The sequence below is a fragment of the Rutidosis leptorrhynchoides genome, chromosome 2, assembly GCF_046630445.1.
Source record: "Rutidosis leptorrhynchoides isolate AG116_Rl617_1_P2 chromosome 2, CSIRO_AGI_Rlap_v1, whole genome shotgun sequence".
Classification (NCBI taxonomy): domain Eukaryota; kingdom Viridiplantae; phylum Streptophyta; class Magnoliopsida; order Asterales; family Asteraceae; genus Rutidosis; species Rutidosis leptorrhynchoides.
The window spans coordinates 501,144,122-501,164,531 of NC_092334.1; the positions used below are offsets into that span (position 1 = coordinate 501,144,122).

General features: G+C 36.0%; 2 protein-coding genes across 2 annotated transcripts; one reads left to right on the top strand and one right to left on the bottom strand.

The window, feature by feature from the left end:
• Window positions 1-12,234: 12,234 nt before the first annotated feature.
• Window positions 12,235-14,373, bottom strand: LOC139892745 (GDSL lipase-like). The gene is made up of 6 exons (XM_071875867.1): window positions 13,855-14,373; window positions 13,643-13,764; window positions 13,299-13,508; window positions 12,944-13,193; window positions 12,623-12,853; window positions 12,235-12,541 (listed from the first exon to the last, which is right to left on the bottom strand). The coding sequence occupies exons 1-6, from the start codon at window positions 14,141-14,143 to the stop codon at window positions 12,501-12,503; spliced, it is 1,143 nt and encodes a 380-aa protein (XP_071731968.1). The 5' UTR covers window positions 14,144-14,373; the 3' UTR covers window positions 12,235-12,500.
• A 740-nt stretch (window positions 14,374-15,113) lies between these two features.
• Window positions 15,114-19,028, top strand: LOC139889493 (uncharacterized). The gene is made up of 9 exons (XM_071872441.1): window positions 15,114-15,420; window positions 15,576-15,695; window positions 15,782-16,119; window positions 16,228-16,619; window positions 16,772-17,020; window positions 17,300-17,365; window positions 17,454-17,517; window positions 17,875-18,201; window positions 18,525-19,028. The coding sequence occupies exons 1-9, from the start codon at window positions 15,114-15,116 to the stop codon at window positions 19,026-19,028; spliced, it is 2,367 nt and encodes a 788-aa protein (XP_071728542.1).
• The last annotated feature ends 1,382 nt before the right edge of the window (window positions 19,029-20,410 follow it).

The window sequence follows — 20,410 nt, forward strand, 5'->3', positions numbered from 1 at the left end:
TACGATAAGATTTATTATTGTTCCAAATCATATATATATAAGGTATACATATATAATTCTTCATGAAGAATGAGTCAATACATCTTAACTCTTTATTGCTAATATTCCTTGGTATCTATGGGGCGTATCATGTTGATGTTTGAGGTACTGAGTGTGTTGTTGAGGCGGGGGATGCGAATGTTGTTGTTGATGAAGCTGATGTTGTTAGTGGTGATGTTGATGGTACTGGTGGTGATGCTGGTTATGCTGCTGGTGTTCGTAGGTTTCGCACCAGATTTTCCAGAGCCACTACTCGAGCGCGAAGCTCGTTGACTTCTTCTATTATTCCGGGATGATTGGTGGTTGGAACAAGGGGGTGAATAAGATCTAGAATCTTCGATATTATATATTCGTGACGGGATACCCTGGAAAGAAGAGAGAAAATGGTGTTTCGGACTGGTTCGCCGGTAAGCGCTTCAGGTTCTTCGCCAAGAGGTGAATTCGGTTGGTGGAAGGGATCACCTTCTTCTTGTCTCCATTGATTGAGTCGACTACGAACCCATCCCCAATTCATCCAGAATAGATGATGGCTGATTGGTTCGTTTGTTCCGGTTACGCTGCCGTGGGAGCTTGAAGAGTTTGAGAAATTGATATTATATGTTTGGAATAGGGTTTGATATGAAATGGGTATTGAATACCGAATGATATATTCGTCTCCTTGAATACGTATTTATAGTAAAAAGATTTCCGTAATTTACGGAGGAAATTTAGGATAAGTGGTAGACAAAGTTTATAGACATGATAATATATGATAAGATATGATGTGTCATCCATTTATGTAATAATGGTGGTATGACGTGTTGAGATTTGTAACCAGATATTGATTAAAGAATTTCAATTCGTATACTGTGATAACCCAATAATATTTTCTGGTTCGCAAACCGATGCATAAAGGCATAAGATACGTGAGTGTTTGAATTAGTAGCAGGAGCTTGTGGACGAACCGTTATCTTCAATAACATATAGAAGTTTGATAAACTTGATAGGTCATAAGTTTGAAAAAAAAATTAAGTGGAATAAAGATGAATATGATATAAACGAAACACTTTATTTTATTAAGAACAAGGCTTTAAACAAGCCTTCTTATTACACGATTCGGGGATAGAAATAGTTTAAGGACTAGCCTTTGCATAGATAGAAAATAACTAGGAAATATTAAGATTGAAGTAGTCTTCATATTTCTTCTTCTCGTCCTCAACCTCCTTCATAAACTTCTCAAACTTGTCGTTCTTCTCCTTTTGTTCCTCATAAAGATACTTGATGTTATCATAAAGATTGGAAACATCATTGTTGATTACATGGTACTTGTGGTCCCTCATAGAAAGTTGATTATTCACGCGGTTTTCCTCCATCTTCAATCTAAAGTCAACATCTTTTCTTAGGTAGGAGAGATATTGCTTCCCCCATCGGGCATTTCTTGTAAGGGTGCAAACCAAAGTCCCACATCGGTCATGGGATAAAACAAATGTATGTATATAATCTCTTTCTTTAGCTCAGCATTTTCCTTCATGAGCTTCTTGATCGCTAGGTCTTTTTCCTTCATTAGAGCATCGATCCTTGCAATATGGCGAATTAGGCCTTCGGTAGTTCTTCGCAGATTCATGATCTCGTACTTGACATCAACTTCATCGTAGGAAGGAGATCGGGATCTTTTCTTTGACGGGCCAGTTTCTTCAAGACGTTTCCTCTTGTCTTTATTTCTTGGGGTTGGATAGTATTGAGGAGACCCATGTGAATCAAGATTAGTATTTGGGCTATAATTTGGTGATGGAGGACCACCAAATCCATAAGGTGGGCTTTGGACTGGTCTTTCAGTGGAAGATCTTTCAGTATCTTTTTCGGTTGGCTCGAAAAGATTCATTTTGTTCGCTTGATGAGAATTAGACATCCTAATATTAGGAAAGAGATTTTGATTAGAATCTTTAAGTCAAGTATATTAAAGCATAATCGTTAAGATTATGGAGCAATCCTAAGTGCTTTAATTCTAAGGTAGGAAAGGTTATAGTTCCCTAGATTGCTAAGGCACCCTAGCTAACAAGTAAGGCACACATAAAAATGCAATCCTGGTTCTCTATAACAGCCTGGTTATGCTCTGATACCAATCTGTAACGTCCTCCCAATAGGGTCTGGAAGGAACGTCACTAATATCAAAACATACCAACATATTATAATAAACGAGAACAATACTAAATGATGAATTTAACTTTAATGAGTACGCAGCGGAAAATGAAATATCGTTACAATGACAGGAATAACAATATCGTAAATGTTCACATGCAGAAGTAATAAATGCGATATCTCTTGATCCTATGTCCAAGTAGCATCACATAAGCAGTAAGTATAAGAGCTTGAATCAAACAGTACCTGAGACAAAACATGCTAAAGTGTCAACCAAAAAGGTTGAGTGAAGTTCATAGGTTTAACAAAAAGTTTGTCGTTGTTTTAGACCACAAGATTTAGTTTGTAAAGTTGATCTCCCGCAGGATCAAAAAGTTATGCCAATGCGTGATATTTTGACTAAACGTTCTAGTTTGCCCCATGACAAGTTGTGTGTAGCGACCCGACCAAATCGTCATTGACGGCGCCGACTACTTAGGTCCCGTTGCGTGGTCGTAGTCCCTATATGAGACTCGTTTGACCAAAATTATGTCGCGTTCATTTGAAAGGTACAAAGTTTAGTTTAGCAAACGGATCGACAATAAGTTTAAGTTTACAAAGTTATAAGGTATGAATGAATAACTTGCGACATAATTAGTTTGAAACCACAGTTGCTAAAAATAGCGTAAGTATGTAAACAAAAGTTTGAATCCAAAGGTGCTATCACTAGCGTATGTATGTATGTATCTTGACTCCAAGCAAATAATCAGAGTGTATGCATGTATGCTTGACCCCAAGCAAGTATGAGTGTACGCGGAAGCATGTATCAAATAGCCAAGTATGAACCTGAGAAACATATAGAAAACTGTCAACGCAAAAACGTTGGTGAAATCATAGGTGTATTAGTAAAAGTTATATTTTGAACCACAAGATTTAGTATTTCCATAAATTGATCATCCAAAAGTTGCATTCCAAAAGTTGGTTCGCGAGCACCCAATTATCAAGACTTAACGTTTCCTTCCATAGAACCCCATCACAATAGTGTTAGAACATACACTGTTTCCCGAAAATATATTTCATCCGTAGACGGTAGCGAACCGTCCGTAATGAGGGTTTGTCAAACCCGTATGGCCACACAATATAAGTTCTCGCTTACACCCTGCAAGTGTAACTAATGATAATCGAATTGAGGATTTTTGTTCTAACTCGCTGTGGAATGTTTGTTTTCCTTGTACTTGTGTTCAAAGTATAAAAGCAAGTAGTACAAAATGTAACAAAGTATATGTTTCTCAGCCCACAATTTAAAGTATAAAAAGTTGTTGAAAAGGTGGGACTATGATCTCACCTCGAGTGCACGAGTATAAAAGTACTTCACAAAGTAACGTATGCATGAAAGTTGCTTAGCCTTGACCTAAACAAGTAAGTTATATCAATTAACCGGTTACGACACAAGGTCGGGTGAAATGTGTTCAATTAGTCCTATGGCTCGTTACGACTCGAATAGTATAGCATGTGAATCACGTTGTCAAGTTTCATGCAAGAATCAAGTATAAAAGCATGTTAGAACGATTGTATAAAAGTTTGGTTAAGTTTGACTAAAAGTCAAACTTGGTCAAAGTCAACGAAAAAGTCAACGCGTTCGGGTTCGGTCCCGAACTATTTTTCTGAGGTTTTTATTCATATATAAGCATATTAGATCAAGTTTCATGTGAATCGGAGGTCGATAGCTAGTCAAACATTTCGCGTGAAATGCGCCAAAGTGAGCAGAATCTGGCCAGGCCAATCCGCGCGCCGCGCGGGGATGGGGCGCGCCGCGCCACTACCTGGCCAGAGAATTCTGGTCAGTTTTCAAAGTATGCACGAACCAAAACACAAACAATCACATTTTATGATCCGCAAACAATTAGAACATGTATTTTATATCATCGGAAAGCTATTGCGACAAGGAATACAACTAACCACATATCATTAATCAAAAACATCATTTACAATAACCGAAAACTCGTCAATTGATCAAGAAAGGTTTATTTTCAAAGTTTCAAGTTCGTAAAACGTATTTTATGATTCGGGAATCCAATTTACACATACGATATGCCGTTTCGAAGGTAATTAAGCATACATTACAACTAATCACTAACAATTAACATTCCATGGCATTCAAGCATCAAAAGTTCATGTCAAGAACTATCAAACCCTAGTCAAACATCACAAAATCATTAATCGGGTTTTGAAGTTTTCTTAATCAACCTACACATCCAAATGTGGCTAATGATACTAGTAACACAATTAAAACACGCACTTTAACAATCTAACAACATTAACTCATCCAAAATCAAGGATTAAGCAAACCCATTTCAAGTTCATGCTAGTTACTCCAAAAACAACAAATCGAGCAAACCAAACATATATTCATGTTACACACGAGCCATAGACACTAACTAACACGATTTCAAGTATATAAAACGAATTTAGAGAAATTTAGTGTTTTAGAAATGTTACCCAAAATGGATGAAATTGGTACCAAATCGAAGAGGATGATGAGAGGATCCCGAATATGTAATTTGTTTTGAAGTTTGCTTCCCGATCCGAATTTAGATGATGAATTATGTTTGTGTTCTTGAGAGAAAAAAAGAAAGAAAGAGAGAGATGGAGGGATGATGGAAATGGTGGAAAAATGAGTTGACTAGTTGACCTAGTCAACTAGTTTGCCCATTTGGCAACTCTGGTCCCTCGAGTTTCAAAGCGGGTGCGGGATTTAACCGATCGAATATTTTTAAAACGCTCGAGTAAACGGGTGATGTCAAAATTAAATAGCGGGAATATAATGAACGTTACTCACGGAAACTATTAATTTAAATACGAAAGATTATGTTTTTTAAAAAAAAAAAGACGGTGTTAAAATTAAATTTAACGGAAAAACGCGGGATGTTACATTATCCACACCTCAAAAGAAATTTCGTCCCGAAATTTAGTTGGAAGTAATAGTTGTTGAATCTTCCTCGAGATTTTGTGTTGCCAATTCTACGAATGAGGGAGAAGTACGTTCTAGGGTATTTTAACGAATTTTGACAGTCGGGGTTTTACGTTGTTTCAGAGTTTGGTTTCGTAATTCAAAATTTCAACCGGTCCTCCTAGGAAGCGGAGTTTGTCATCGATAGTAAGCTCATCGAAAAGGATAACAAGTTCTTGTTCCACAAGACACTTCTTTAAGTTTAATACATCGAATGTAGGATGAACGGAGACTCAAAATGAGTCGGAAAAGTCTAAACGGCTAGCGACGGGTCCAAAACACCCCAAGAATTTAAAGGATCAAAATATCGCGGATTTAGCTTCCTACGTTTTCCCGAAACGGATTGCACCTTTCCAGGGTGCGACTCTTAACGTGACGCGGTTTCCCACGTGGAATTTGAAATGTTTACGTCTAACATCGGCGTAGCTCTTGGTGATTACGAGTCGCGTAGGGTTTTACCTGAATATGAATAAATTTTCTCGGTTGCTCATGAATAACTTCGGCCCCGGTGAATTGATCATCGTTTACTTGGTTCGACAAAGGAGAATGACGTTTCCGGTCACATGTGGTTTCAAAAGGAGTGACGTTAAAACTCGAATGAAAATCATTGTAGTACGAGGATTCGGTTAAAGGAAAATACTTTTCTCAAGTAAATTTGAAGTTGGTAATACAAACTTGTATTATGGTTTCCAAGGTTTAAATCGCATGTTTGTTCGGTCCGTCGGGTTATGGTTGATGTGCGGTACTCATGTCTAAACGTGGTCCCGAGACTTTTTGTGAGGCACTCCAAAATCTAGAAGTGAAACGAGGATCTCGATCCGAAACGGGGTACATTTCCCTAAGGCATATTGAACAAGTTTGCTAGGAATTGAAAACGTTAGCTAGGACAAGTTTCTCAAGAAAATTTGCGTTGCGGAAGATTTATCGGTTTCCAAAAACGTTCGTCGGAACTATTCACCCTCGAGGTGAATACTAGTATAACGTGGAGAGTCTCCCTCCATTGAGAATTTAAAATGAAAGATTTCCTGAACCAGAATTACGAGTGTAAGGCGAGAGAAGTTTCCGCCTCGATGCGAGCATAACGAGTAAATTGTAGTTAGTCAACAAGACTGCGCGAGGACGAGCTAGTATACCCGTGTGACATACGGTTGAAGTCGAATGGAATCGGTAATTCATTCGGAAGCATAAGTATAGTTCGACAAAAGTCGAAGGGGTGTCCCCGGTATGGTTGTTATCAATATTCTCGGAGTTTTCGGATGTCCAAACATGAAAGGATGAAGTCATGTACATGGCACATGGTGGTGTTTAGGTTGATCGAGTCTAACCACCATCACGCGTCACTAGAACTTTGGTATGTCTTACCGTAATATAACCACGTTGATCGAGTGTCGTTATATTACGCTAACTCATACCTCCATTCCCACATCACTCTATAGATTCAAGTTCGTGTCATCGCGAAAATCTAAAATGAACAAAATGTAACGACGTCTCAAACGTGACTCGTATTAAATCGAAATAGTTTCTACAACTCTAAAGAAGCGTTTCCCCGCGTGAAGTGTATAAATGATTGTTAACGTCAAATCGGTTCGATTCAAACAATAATGTATTTAGGTATGAAAAGAGTAACGAGTCATGATAACGAGTAGCACGCAACCGTAGTGATAAATGTTGATGACGATACTCACCTAGAGTAGTGATGGTAGTAATACCAAAAAAAAATAGATAGTAAGAAACACCAGTGGGAAACCGATAGTAAGTTGAAACGGTGGCGAATAACAATCCGGGAGACAGAGTTCCCGAACAAGTGTGACTAATGAAGTCGTCGTCATCCATACGTGTATGAATCATGAATTTGCGTGTGTTACCAAAAAGTGGCGGTATACGAGTTCGTATGATGAAGGTTGGGCATCATTAAAAAGTTTGCCTAAGAATGATTCAAGTATAATGCACAAGTAGTCAAGTAAGTGCTATCTATAGCAAATGTATGTCAGAATGCAAATGCTAACCATCCGGTTGTAGTCTAGACTCACTAATGCGTCCTAACGACTCTGTTAGACACACTAATGCACGTCCTAGTTCCCTACAACCAACGCTCTGATACCATCTGTAGCGACCCGACCAAATCGTCATTGACGGCGCCGACTACTTAGGTCCCGTTGCGTGGTCGTAGTCCCTATATGAGACTCGTTTGACCAAAATTATGTCGCGTTCATTTGAAAGGTACAAAGTTTAGTTTAGCAAACGGATCGACAATAAGTTTAAGTTTACAAAGTTATAAGGTATGAATGAATAACTTGCGACATAATTAGTTTGAAACCACAGTTGCTAAAAATAGCGTAAGTATGTAAACAAAAGTTTGAATCCAAAGGTGCTATCACTAGCGTATGTATGTATGTATCTTGACTCCAAGCAAATAATCAGAGTGTATGCATGTATGCTTGACCCCAAGCAAGTATGAGTGTACGCGGAAGCATGTATCAAATAGCCAAGTATGAACCTGAGAAACATATAGAAAACTGTCAACGCAAAAACGTTGGTGAAATCATAGGTGTATTAGTAAAAGTTATATTTTGAACCACAAGATTTAGTATTTCCATAAATTGATCATCCAAAAGTTGCATTCCAAAAGTTGGTTCGCGAGCACCCAATTATCAAGACTTAACGTTTCCTTCCATAGAACCCCATCACAATAGTGTTAGAACATACACTGTTTCCCGAAAATATATTTCATCCGTAGACGGTAGCGAACCGTCCGTAATGAGGGTTTGTCAAACCCGTATGGCCACACAATATAAGTTCTCGCTTACACCCTGCAAGTGTAACTAATGATAATCGAATTGAGGATTTTTGTTCTAACTCGCTGTGGAATGTTTGTTTTCCTTGTACTTGTGTTCAAAGTATAAAAGCAAGTAGTACAAAATGTAACAAAGTATATGTTTCTCAGCCCACAATTTAAAGTATAAAAAGTTGTTGAAAAGGTGGGACTATGATCTCACCTCGAGTGCACGAGTATAAAAGTACTTCACAAAGTAACGTATGCATGAAAGTTGCTTAGCCTTGACCTAAACAAGTAAGTTATATCAATTAACCGGTTACGACACAAGGTCGGGTGAAATGTGTTCAATTAGTCCTATGGCTCGTTACGACTCGAATAGTATAGCATGTGAATCACGTTGTCAAGTTTCATGCAAGAATCAAGTATAAAAGCATGTTAGAACGATTGTATAAAAGTTTGGTTAAGTTTGACTAAAAGTCAAACTTGGTCAAAGTCAACGAAAAAGTCAACGCGTTCGGGTTCGGTCCCGAACTATTTTTCTGAGGTTTTTATTCATATATAAGCATATTAGATCAAGTTTCATGTGAATCGGAGGTCGATAGCTAGTCAAACATTTCGCGTGAAATGCGCCAAAGTGAGCAGAATCTGGCCAGGCCAATCCGCGCGCCGCGCGGGGATGGGGCGCGCCGCGCCACTACCTGGCCAGAGAATTCTGGTCAGTTTTCAAAGTATGCACGAACCAAAACACAAACAATCACATTTTATGATCCGCAAACAATTAGAACATGTATTTTATATCATCGGAAAGCTATTGCGACAAGGAATACAACTAACCACATATCATTAATCAAAAACATCATTTACAATAACCGAAAACTCGTCAATTGATCAAGAAAGGTTTATTTTCAAAGTTTCAAGTTCGTAAAACGTATTTTATGATTCGGGAATCCAATTTACACATACGATATGCCGTTTCGAAGGTAATTAAGCATACATTACAACTAATCACTAACAATTAACATTCCATGGCATTCAAGCATCAAAAGTTCATGTCAAGAACTATCAAACCCTAGTCAAACATCACAAAATCATTAATCGGGTTTTGAAGTTTTCTTAATCAACCTACACATCCAAATGTGGCTAATGATACTAGTAACACAATTAAAACACGCACTTTAACAATCTAACAACATTAACTCATCCAAAATCAAGGATTAAGCAAACCCATTTCAAGTTCATGCTAGCTACTCCAAAAACAACAAATCGAGCAAACCAAACATATATTCATGTTACACACGAGCCATAGACACTAACTAACACGATTTCAAGTATATAAAACGAATTTAGAGAAATTTAGTGTTTTAGAAATGTTACCCAAAATGGATGAAATTGGTACCAAATCGAAGAGGATGATGAGAGGATCCCGAATATGTAATTTGTTTTGAAGTTTGCTTCCCGATCCGAATTTAGATGATGAATTATGTTTGTGTTCTTGAGAGAAAAAAAGAAAGAAAGAGAGAGATGGAGGGATGATGGAAATGGTGGAAAAATGGGTTGACTAGTTGACCTAGTCAACTAGTTTGCCCATTTGGCAACTCCGGTCCCTCGAGTTTCAAAGCGGGTGCGGGATTTAACCGATCGAATATTTTTAAAACGCTCGAGTAAACGGGTGATGTCAAAATTAAATAGCGGGAATATAATGAACGTTACTCACGGAAACTATTAATTTAAATACGAAAGATTATGTTTTTAAAAAAAAAAAGACGGTGTTAAAATTAAATTTAACGGAAAAACGCGGGATGTTACATTGTGTCTGTCCTTGTCGGTTTAATTTCATTATTAAGTAATACAATGACTTGGTCAAATGTATCGGGGACGTTACTCCCGATAGGCCTACCCTCAATAATTAAGCATGCCGCAGCAATTAAAAATATCACTGTAGGGACTTAGTCGGGCATAGCCGGGTATAGCATAGTTTAACAGTTTGGTACTTGTGTCTAAAGTGTAATAAGTAAAAACAGCATGTGTCTCACCCCAAGTAAAAGTAAGTAAGTTTGCTAGCAATTAAAGAGGGGCTATGAATTCACCTTAGTAAGTAGAGAGAGTGTTATTCCTCGGAATAAAGAGTTAAACGAGTGAGCAGGAAAGTCAACCTATTGACATTTAAGAGTAGTTAAGTGTTTTGCCCATGTTTAAGTTTAAGTATGTGTTTAAGTATAGTTTGTTTTACTAAGTTTCTATTCCTAGTAAGTTACTATTTTTATAAAGTTTCCATTTTTAGAAAGTTTCTTATTTTACTAAGTTTCTATGACTAGAGAGTTTCTACTTTTATCAGTGTTTTCCATTTTAGGATACTTGTCGTATTAGATAAGCTTCCAATCACCCCTTTCCCTTCGAATGGCTAATTTAGATCTAGGGGCTTGAGCCATAGGACCCTTTAAATCGGAAATCCAAACCCTCTGCCTAGAATCTCATAGAAACCATTCGTCAAGAAAGTTCGAAGATCTATACATCTCTAATACATATCCCAAAATGTTTTTATGTTACAATATAAGTAGTAGGTTATAGGTGCTAGTAATAGTAATAGTGTATACATGTTATTTATTTTATTTTTAATTGCATATAATTTATAACATTATTTACATATTTCGGTAAAAATAATAACCGAAGTAAAAAGTAAAAAGTAAAAAGTAAAAAGTGAAAAGTGAAAAGTAAAAAAAATAAAAAGTAAGAAAAGAATAATTACTAGTAGTAATTCTTCAAAGAGAGAATGAGAGAAATTTTGGTGTGAGTTTGAATGAGAAATGAGGGGTATTTATACTTGAAAAAATTAGGTAAAAAGAATAAAATAATTAAAAGAAAAAGAAATATTTAATTCTTAATGGGATTTTAAAATTAAAAAGTATTAAATATTAGGTCATGGGATAGTGCACAAAATAAAATAATAAAAGTAGTTTTTCCATTAAAATTTTTAATTAAAAAGTAATTTATTTATTTATTTTTTATTTATTTTTTTTATTTATTTTAAGGATTTTTTCTTATGTAAATAAACAAATTTATTTAATGTTTTTTCAAGAATATTTGTCAATAATATATTTTTTTATTTTATTTTTGTTTTATTTAATTAATAAATACAAATTTTGCATAAAAATAATAAATAATTCGGTATTTTGTATTTTTAATAATAATTATGATTTTAATTATTAAACTATAGTTTTAGTAAGTTTGTAAATATTATTACAATTATATATAATTGGATTTATTATATAGTTAAATATATAATACATTAACTAAATAATAAAAGTGATACAAAGTTTATATACTTAGTTAAATTATGTCAAATTATATAAATTAATAATATATTATTTATTTAAGCGTACATTGTTGACTAAAAATTACTATTCGGTCAATATTTAATTGTATAAAACAACCCTTAATACATATAGTCGGACATATAACCCTAGGGTTAATTCAGTAATTTAGAAGTCGAAAAGTGAGGGTTGTTACAACTATTTCCGGCGATCAATCACCATTCACTAGCGACGCCTGACAGCGATATCATTAGCGGTTGACTATGGGAACATCGGAATTTAATTGCTGATTTTAGTTTCCCCACACACCACCACTACCAGAGGTTGACAGTTAGTTTGAATAAGGTAGTGTTTAGATTTGATTATGATTAAGGAATTTAAATGTAATTGCATTTTGAAACTGATGCAATAAGGGTGTACTAGTGTATGGAACTATGCTATTGTACCAGTGTACCGACGAATAGGATGAGTAGGGGATAGCTGTGGATTAGATTTTAAGGATATCCGTGGATTCAATGAAGGGATTTTTATTTGGTTTAGATTTACATATTTTAAATTAATTTTGATTTGATTTTTATGTAAGTTGTTAAATTAGTGATATGATGTTGATGAAGATGAAGATGAAGATGTAGAAGAATTCATGAAGAAACTAGGTTTGTTATCCTTTGTTAATCTAAAGATGAAAGTTAAGTTATAACAAAAAATTAACAGACGTTAAGTTGAGGGACCAACTACGAATTTTTCTACATATTAACCGGATACCTGATGTACAAGTTACACAATGCATACAATAGAACAATTTAAATAGTTGAATGCATACAATAGGAGATTTGAAAGTTGTATGCATACAATAGGAATTTAGTGAAAGTTCAATGTATTTTCAAACAATTTTCTCCATAATAATCTCTAGTTTGATGTTACACACCCTTTTTAATTTTAATAGCAGAAAGCCAGAAACTTACTATAGAATGTCACAAATGAAACAAATAATACCGCTTGTATCAAAAACATAATCACAAAACACAGAATTACTACATTGAAAACATGACCATTGATCAATGATATAAAATATGATAGTAAATGGCTCACTGTTATCACTTATTATCTTCACATTGTTTTTTTTTTTTTTTTTTTTTTTCCCAATCTAACTACTAAAGCAACACTAATCAGGAAACTTTGATGGCTTCAACTAAAGCAGTCATGACAATTTCACCAAGAAGCCACTTGTACTAGCTATTATAACAGAAGTATGTATGTATTTCATTACTTATAATTCATCATTTGGGACAGAGGTTGTTGACGTCTTCCCTGCAGTAGTAATTTAACAGAAGATAAATGAATAACAAACACTCTAACAGAAATATTATTTGTCATTCAAATCGCGTATACCTTCAAATAGTTGCTTCAAATTGTAAGGCGCGGTAACCTTGGTATCTCCATCCCAAAACAAGTCTGCGAATTGCCGACTTGCCAATTCATTGGGATGAAAAGAGTCGAAGAATAAATGCTCAGTAGCATTATCACACACTTGATACTCTTTACGTCCTCTCATCCCTCCACAGCTATAGATTCCTCGAAAAGGACCACTGCCACAACATGCTAACTCACCCTCCTTAAAACCTTCATGTCATATTTCACATTTTAAAATTTAAAAAGATGCTAAACTTTTTCAGAAACTGGAAGCAAAGATATTAGTTAGTTGATGACTACCATATTTGGATGGATTCTTCATTCTATCGTTAATGGAGGTGGAGATATCAAATTTTGAGTATACAAATCCTTCCAACTGCTTCTCCAAATTTTGTAGTTGCCTGGCAAGTGCTTGGTTATGTAATCTGGCGACATCATTGATCTCTTCGTTGCAAGTATGGCCAGGTTGTTGTATCCTAATAGCCGGCCAACAGCCTATAAGTGGAGCAGTCACAAAACCAAACTTTCTTCCACCTTTTTCGTATATTCCCTGTTTACCAAAATCAAACTCAACAACCACCAACTGACAAACAGATGTAGTAATTTTGGGTTCTGTTACTTAAATTAGAGGCGCGACAGTAAACTAGTAAGTAACCTTGACGACGTTAGTCATGTTTCCTATCACCATGTCCACGTACTGCTCTTTGGTATATGGTTTGCCAAAATATTGGTAGTCGTTGCCTCCACAGCTTAACAAGTAGACAGCGTTCGATAGCAGCTGCCTCGCTTTAGCATCACCTAAATTCAGCCGATAATAATTCTCTAACTCGCCAAAGTACCGTAGCTGTGTCTGAAGATCAACTACCTACATATATATACATGAAAAGAGCAAAATATACATATTACTAAAAAGTATTATGGCATGTTTTTTGAGCTATGCATTTTTTTAACAAAAATGTTGCATAGCAAATTGTATAATAAACAAGTATGAATGCATACAAATCCAGCATGAGTTTCAACCAAGGCACCAGCTCCTCCAGACGCAAAGTTTGCTCCGTGCGTAAATTCATTATTTGCGGGTTCGAGATACGCAGGAATAAAAGGAAGTCCTGCATACTCAGCTGCATATATAACATCACAAATTCATATGTAATAAAACCAATAAGTACTAAAGAAGAAGGTAAAACAAAAGTCAAATATATATTGCTCACCGATAAAATCGGGTATGAGACGACCATCGGAGAATCTTCCAGAAGGAGGATTGAAGTAGGACTGACCATATGGCCAATGATTGGCCTGAAAATCAGTAGTGGTGTTGATGTAGTTGTTGTTTCCAGGATCGAAAAGCGAATCGCCGAACACGAAGAGCGCAACGTGTTCGACGAAATGCCCCTGAGAAGGAGTCGAGCAAGATTTAGAAATTGATAGACACAAAATCAAAGCAATAGCAATACCAGCTTCCGATTTACTACTGCTACTACTAGTAGTTGCAACAGCCATGGCTAATATGTGGTCTGATCAAAAGTGTAAAATTAATTACTACTAATTTCTAATGGTTTAAGTGGTGATAAATATTTTGCGTTTAGTGCAAAGTTATAATTGAAGGTTGAATTGAATATTATAGAATCGATCGCGCATCGTATGTTCTCGCTATTCTCTGTTCAAGAATCTAGTCTAGAATAATTGATCATGAACACGGTGCCTTGGTTCAAAAACGTGCCTTTCCTTTTGATTTTTGAAATATAAAGTGGAATTTAATTTTATTTCAAACACGTTTTAACCTTGTGCATTTCCTTTGTAAAAATATAGTTATAAAGATATATTTTTTCTTAAACCAATAAAAAAAAACACTTATGGGGTGTTTTTGGACGAAAGTAGCTAAAGCTGGAACTTATAGTTGGAGCTGGAGCTTATGAGCAGGAGGTGGAGCCGGAGTTTATTTTTGAAGGTGGTAACTGGAGCTTATTATTTTTTATAAATGTTTGGTAAGCTAGCCGGAGCTTATTTTTCAGTTCATAAGCTATACTTTTTTTCATAAGCTACTACAAGTATATTTTTTCAGAGCTTATGATTTTCATAAGCTCTACTTTTTTTTTGTCTACCAAACGAAGCTTATGACTTAGAGCTTATTAAAATCACAAGCTCAAGCTCTCATAAGCTTTCATAAGCTCCAATAAACTACGCTACACATCCATGATGTACAGTTTAAAATCACTTATGATGTAAAAATATAGTTATAAAGTTATAATCCGCTGGATAATAGCTTTGGTTCTAAACAAACAACAAGCCCTACTGTATCTGCTGCAGAAAGTACAACGCGTGGGGGTGTGCGGGATTTTCAATAGTCAACGAGCAGAGGTGAATGAATCCAATAGTGGGCTAAATGGCCCAATTCACATTGGGGTTGACGGGTCCAATAAGAGTGGGTCTTTGTTTAATACTAATGGGCTGGAAAAACCTTGTGATTTAAATGGGGTCTGTAACTCAAAAAACCAAAATGGATCGGCACCTTCTGTTGAGGAGGGTATTAGGTGTACGTTTGAAAAGGTATTCGAGTTCAAGTACAAGTCATAAATCGGAGGAAGTATCTTTGTGTAATGGGTGCTATTGGAACGCAATGGGTAATTGGAGAGCCTCGTCTTGTATAATGAGGGTGAAATGTATGGCAAAGAATGGGGTCGACTTAAACAAAGATAATCGTCATAAGTGTAGAAATTGCCGGAAAAAGTCCAAATCAGGGAAGCATGATTCGAAAGGAAATTCAATGAGTGAAGGAGGTTCACTTGGTCATTCATTTAGCAATGCGGAGCTAAAGGATTTCGGAGAACAAATCGGATTGAGGTGGCCTTGCCCCAATCCTATGTAAGTTCTATTCCAAATTCGTTTAAGATTGTTTTTATGAAGATTCTATCTTTGAATATTCGCGGGTTAGGTGTCAAGGGTAAATTCGGGTGGGTTAGAGATATTTGTGGTAAGGAAAGGCCGGACATAGCCGCCTTTCAAGAAACTAAGTGTAAAAATGTGAAAGATACTTGGGTTCATGCCTTGTGGGGTAATAATAATTGTGGATTTGTACAAAAGATGCGATAGGAAATTCGGGAGGGTTACTTTTAGTGTGGGACAATACTAGTTTTGTAGTGGAAAGTGCATCGAGTAACGAGTATTTTTTGGCTATTCGAGGGAAATGGTGTGGCTCCGGGCACGAATCAATAATCGTCAATGTCTATGGGCCACACAATGACATAAAGAAACAAGTTATGTGGAATTCCTTAGATAATCTTGTAATTTCAATTGATTCGGCTTGGGTTGTATGTGGTGATTTTAATGAGGTAAGAAACCAATCGGATAGGCTAAATTGTGTGTTTCATCATTCTCGGGCTAATCGTTTCAATGAGTTCATAGCAAGGAACAACTTGATTGAGATTCCAATTAATGGGAAAAGGTTCACGTGTATTAGTGATGATGGTACCAATTTAGTAAAATTGATCGATTCCTTGTAAATGACAACTACATTAAACTTTGGAAGGACCTCTCGGTGTTGCTTTAGAGCGTAGGGAATCAGATCATTGTCCGTTGTTACTTAGGGACCAAACAATAATTTCGGTCCGAAACCTTTCAAGATTTTTGATGAATGGCTTAAACAAGATGGGGTAGATCAAGTGGTACATGGTGCGTGGGGCAAGTTAATGGGAGGTGGGCGAAAGGAATGCATTTTTAGAGATAAGCTCAAGAATGTAAAAAATGATTTGAAGAGTTGGAGTAAAAGTGAATGGAACTTGGATAGAGAAATAAATGAGTTGAAAGATAAAGCAACTAATTTTGAATCGTTGGCCGATGTGGGTACAATAAGTGAGATTGATCGCGCCCGTTGGTTAGAGACCCGTAGAACATGGCTTGAAAAAGAAAAAATAAAATCCGGTATGTTGAAACAAAAGGCTAGGATTCGGTGGGTGCTTGAAGGCGACGAAAATTCCAAGTATTTTCATACTACCATACGTAGAAAATATAATAAATGCAATATTAAAGGTTTAAACATTAATGGATCATGGAACTAGAACCTAAGTGATGTTAAGGCCAATGTTCAATCGCATTTCTGAAAAAAATTTGGTGTTAAAAAAATTGTAGCAGGCCATCCATGGGCATGTGGGCCGAGAAATTCATTGGGCCTGACACTGGGGTGGGGGATCAGTACATCAGTGGGCTTGAGGGCTCATTAAATGTTGGGCTGGGTCATTCTAATGAGGCAGTATATGGTAACATAGTGCATATCAATAATGTGGCATTTAATGGGTTGGAAAACCATGATAGTAGTGGACTTAATGACATCAGTGGGCCTGACATGGAAAATGTGAAATTGACTAATAAACTATCTAGTACGTAAGCTGCAGAATTGGAAGTTATTTTCATCAAATGCGAAATTTGGAAGGCGGTCAAAGTTTGCGGTAGTTCGAAGGCACCCTGACCAGACGATTTTAATTTGGGGTTCTACAAAAAATATTGGAACGTAATTAAAAGTGATCTTATAGAGGCTATCAATATGTTTTGGGATAAAGGAGAGCTTTCAAAGGGCTGTAATGCGTCGTGTATCACACTAGTCCCGAAATAATCGGATCCGGTAAGTTTGAATGACTATCGTCCGATTAGTTAAATTTGTAGCTACTATAAAGTTATTGCTAAGCTTCTTTCTAATCGTCTAAAAAAGGTTATCCCTAATCTTGTCGGGTTTGAACAAAGTGTGTTTGTTAAAGGTAGAAATATTTTGGACGGGGCTCTTATTGCTAATGAAACCCTTTGTTTTTTAAAACATAAGCGTAATATTCAAAGTCAATTTCGAGAAAGCCTTTGACTGTCTAAATTGGGAGTACTTGGTTGAGGTAATGGAACTTATGGGTTTCAGATTAAAATGGAGAAAATGGATTATTATGTGTTTCAAGTCGGCTTCTATTTCGGTTCTAGTTAATGGATCCCCGACGGGTGAATTTAACTTAGAACATGGGGTAAAGTAAGGAGACCCTCTCTCACCGTTCTTATTTATTTTAACGGCGGAAGGATTAAATGTGTTAACTAAAAATGCCGTTAGAAACAAGACCTTCTCAGGTTCGGAAATCGGTCGGGATAAAATTCATATTTCACATCTTCAATATGCGGATGATACGATCTTCTTCGAGTCATGGAGTGAAGGAAATATTAGAAATCTAATGAAGCTACTCAAATGCTTTGAACTAACGTAGGGCCTAAAGGTGAATTATCAAAAGAGTAGTCTAATTGGGATTGGAGAGGAAAAGAGTGAAGTTGAGAATATGGCTAATCTTTTTCGTTGCAAGGTTGGTTCAACCCCATTCTTATATCTTGGTCTTCCGGTTGGTGGTAATATGAAAAAAGAGGAGACTTGGAAACCGTTCATAGAAAAGTTTGAGAAAAGGCTTTCGGATTGGAGAGCTAGATCGATTTCGTTTGGTGGTCGCTTGACTCTTGTAAAATCGGTGTTGAATAGTCTTCCGTTGTATTACTTCTCGCTCTTCCGTGCTCCGCCATGTGTGATTAAAAAACTTGAGTGTGTAAGACGTTCTTTTTTTGGGGGCGGGACGGGTAACAAATCTAAAATTTCTTGGGTAAAATGGGAGGAAATGATTTTGCCTTACGGGAAGGGGGGATTAAATTTTGGCTCTTTAAAAAGTAAAAATATGACGTTGATCGGCAAGTGGTGGTGGAGGTTTAAATCCGAAACCACCACTTTGTGGGTCAAGGTTATTTCGAGTATTTATGGACCTTCGGGTGAACTTTCGTTTGATGATCCATTTCGGGTCGACTCTTACAAGTCGAGTTGGAATGATATTATCAAGATTGGACTTAACATCGAGGAGATTGGCCTTCCTTTTAGGAATTTTTTGTCAAAGAAATAGGTGACGGTGCTAGCACTTCTTTTTGGAATGAAGTTTGGATCGGTGATGAAAAGCTTAAAAACAAATTCAAGAGATTGGTAAGACTTGACTCCAATTTACATGTGACGATTAAAGATAGAGTTTCTTGGGATGGTGCAATTTGTGAAGGAAATTGGTCGTGGACAAGACTTCCAAGTGGGTGGGCAATGGACGAATTGCAAGGCTTGAAGGATCTTCTAGCGGGTATGAGAATGAACCCTCAATCAAGTGATTCGTGGAAATGGGTGGCAAATGGAAACAACAACTTTACGACAAAGGCTCTAACAAAGATGATCAACTCGATACTACTAGTCCCTAATCCCTTGGCTAGTGAGACTGAGAGTAATAAATTGGTGCCGAAAAAAATTGAAGTTTTTGTGTGGAGGGCAAGAAAAAAGCATCTCCCGGTATTAGTTGAACTAGATAAAAGATGTATTGACCTACACTCGGTCCGGTGTCCATGAGACGGTTGATCACTCTCTTATTGTATGCAAACATGCCTTTGATGGGTGGTGCAAAGTGTTCGATTGGTGAGGTCATGGTGGTATCCATTTTATTAATGTCGGGGATCTCTTCAACGATTCGGGGCAAGCATGCTCTTTTGTGGGTAAAGCCATATGGCAAGCAGTTCTATGGACGTGTAGTTATCTCATATGGAAAAATAGAAACCAAAAAGTATTTGCAAATAAGTGTTGGAATAGGCCAACGGCGTTAAACGAGATTCAAGTAAAAAGCTTCGAATGGATCGCGAAAAGATGCAAAACAAGAATTATCGATTGGCATACGTGGCTTCATAATCCCCATATGTTATTATCTTAACCTATTAGTTTTGTGGTTCATTTAGGACATTTGCTATGGTGCATTCTTAGCACCATCTTAGATGTTCTTGTTTGCTTTGATTTATTTGTGACTTGATCAGGTGTGGGATTTGACGTTTATGTTGTAAAAATTTTGTACTGTGAGATTTTTATATTTAATTCAATTGACGCCTTTAAAAAAAGTTCTAAAGTTCGTAACTATCAAGTTTACCTTTAATATATATATATATATATATATATATATATATATATATATATATATATATATATATATATATATATATTGTTATTATGATTTACAGTTCAATTCAAATGAGCCGAATTGGAACGTTTATGTCTTTTCACGCCAGATATGCACGATGACGTCGGTGGTCCGATCAAGAAATATTTGGTGGTTCTCATGTTTCTTGGATTATTCGTTTGGAGTTTTTTTATTTATTGTGATGTTTTCTAGTTTTTTTATTTCGCTTTCTGAAATGCCTTTGACTCGATATATATATATATATATATATATATATATATATATATATATATATATATATATATATATATATATATATATTGTTATTATGATTTACAGTTCAATTCAAATGAGCCGAATTGGAACGTTTATGTCTTTTCACGCCAGATATGCACGATGACGTCGGTGGTCCGATCAAGAAATATTTGGTGGTTCTCATGTTTCTTGGATTATTCGTTTGGAGTTTTTTTATTTATTGTGATGTTTTCTAGTTTTTTTATTTCGCTTTCTGAAATGCCTTTGACTCGATATATATATATATATATATATATATATATATATATATATATATATATATATATATATATATATATATATATATATATATATTGGTAGGATCAAGAGGGAAGTAACCAATCGGGGGAAGCGAGGGGAAGCAAAATATTTTTTTTTTCGTTTTTTGAAAAAACTTTGTTCACTAACATTATAGGTTGGATGAAAATATGAACATTTAATAAAAACACTTTGTGATAAATGTTTTTATTTTAGCGGGAAAACGCTCGAAGAA

Coding starts and splice junctions, on each gene's coding strand:
- LOC139892745 (XM_071875867.1), bottom strand. CDS start 14,143: ATGGCTGTTGCAACTACTAGTAGTAGCAGTAGTAAATCGGAAGCTGGT. Junction 12,854..12,943: donor GAAGAATCCATCCAAATATG/GTAGTCATCAAC, acceptor TATGACATGAAG/GTTTTAAGGAGGGTGAGTTA. Junction 12,542..12,622: donor TTTGAAGCAACTATTTGAAG/GTATACGCGATT, acceptor TTACTACTGCAG/GGAAGACGTCAACAACCTCT.
- LOC139889493 (XM_071872441.1), top strand. CDS start 15,114: ATGGGGTCTGTAACTCAAAAAACCAAAATGGATCGGCACCTTCTGTTG. Junction 15,696..15,781: donor TTGGGTTCATGCCTTGTGGG/GTAATAATAATT, acceptor CTAGTTTTGTAG/TGGAAAGTGCATCGAGTAAC. Junction 16,120..16,227: donor GTGATGATGGTACCAATTTA/GTAAAATTGATC, acceptor GTTGTTACTTAG/GGACCAAACAATAATTTCGG.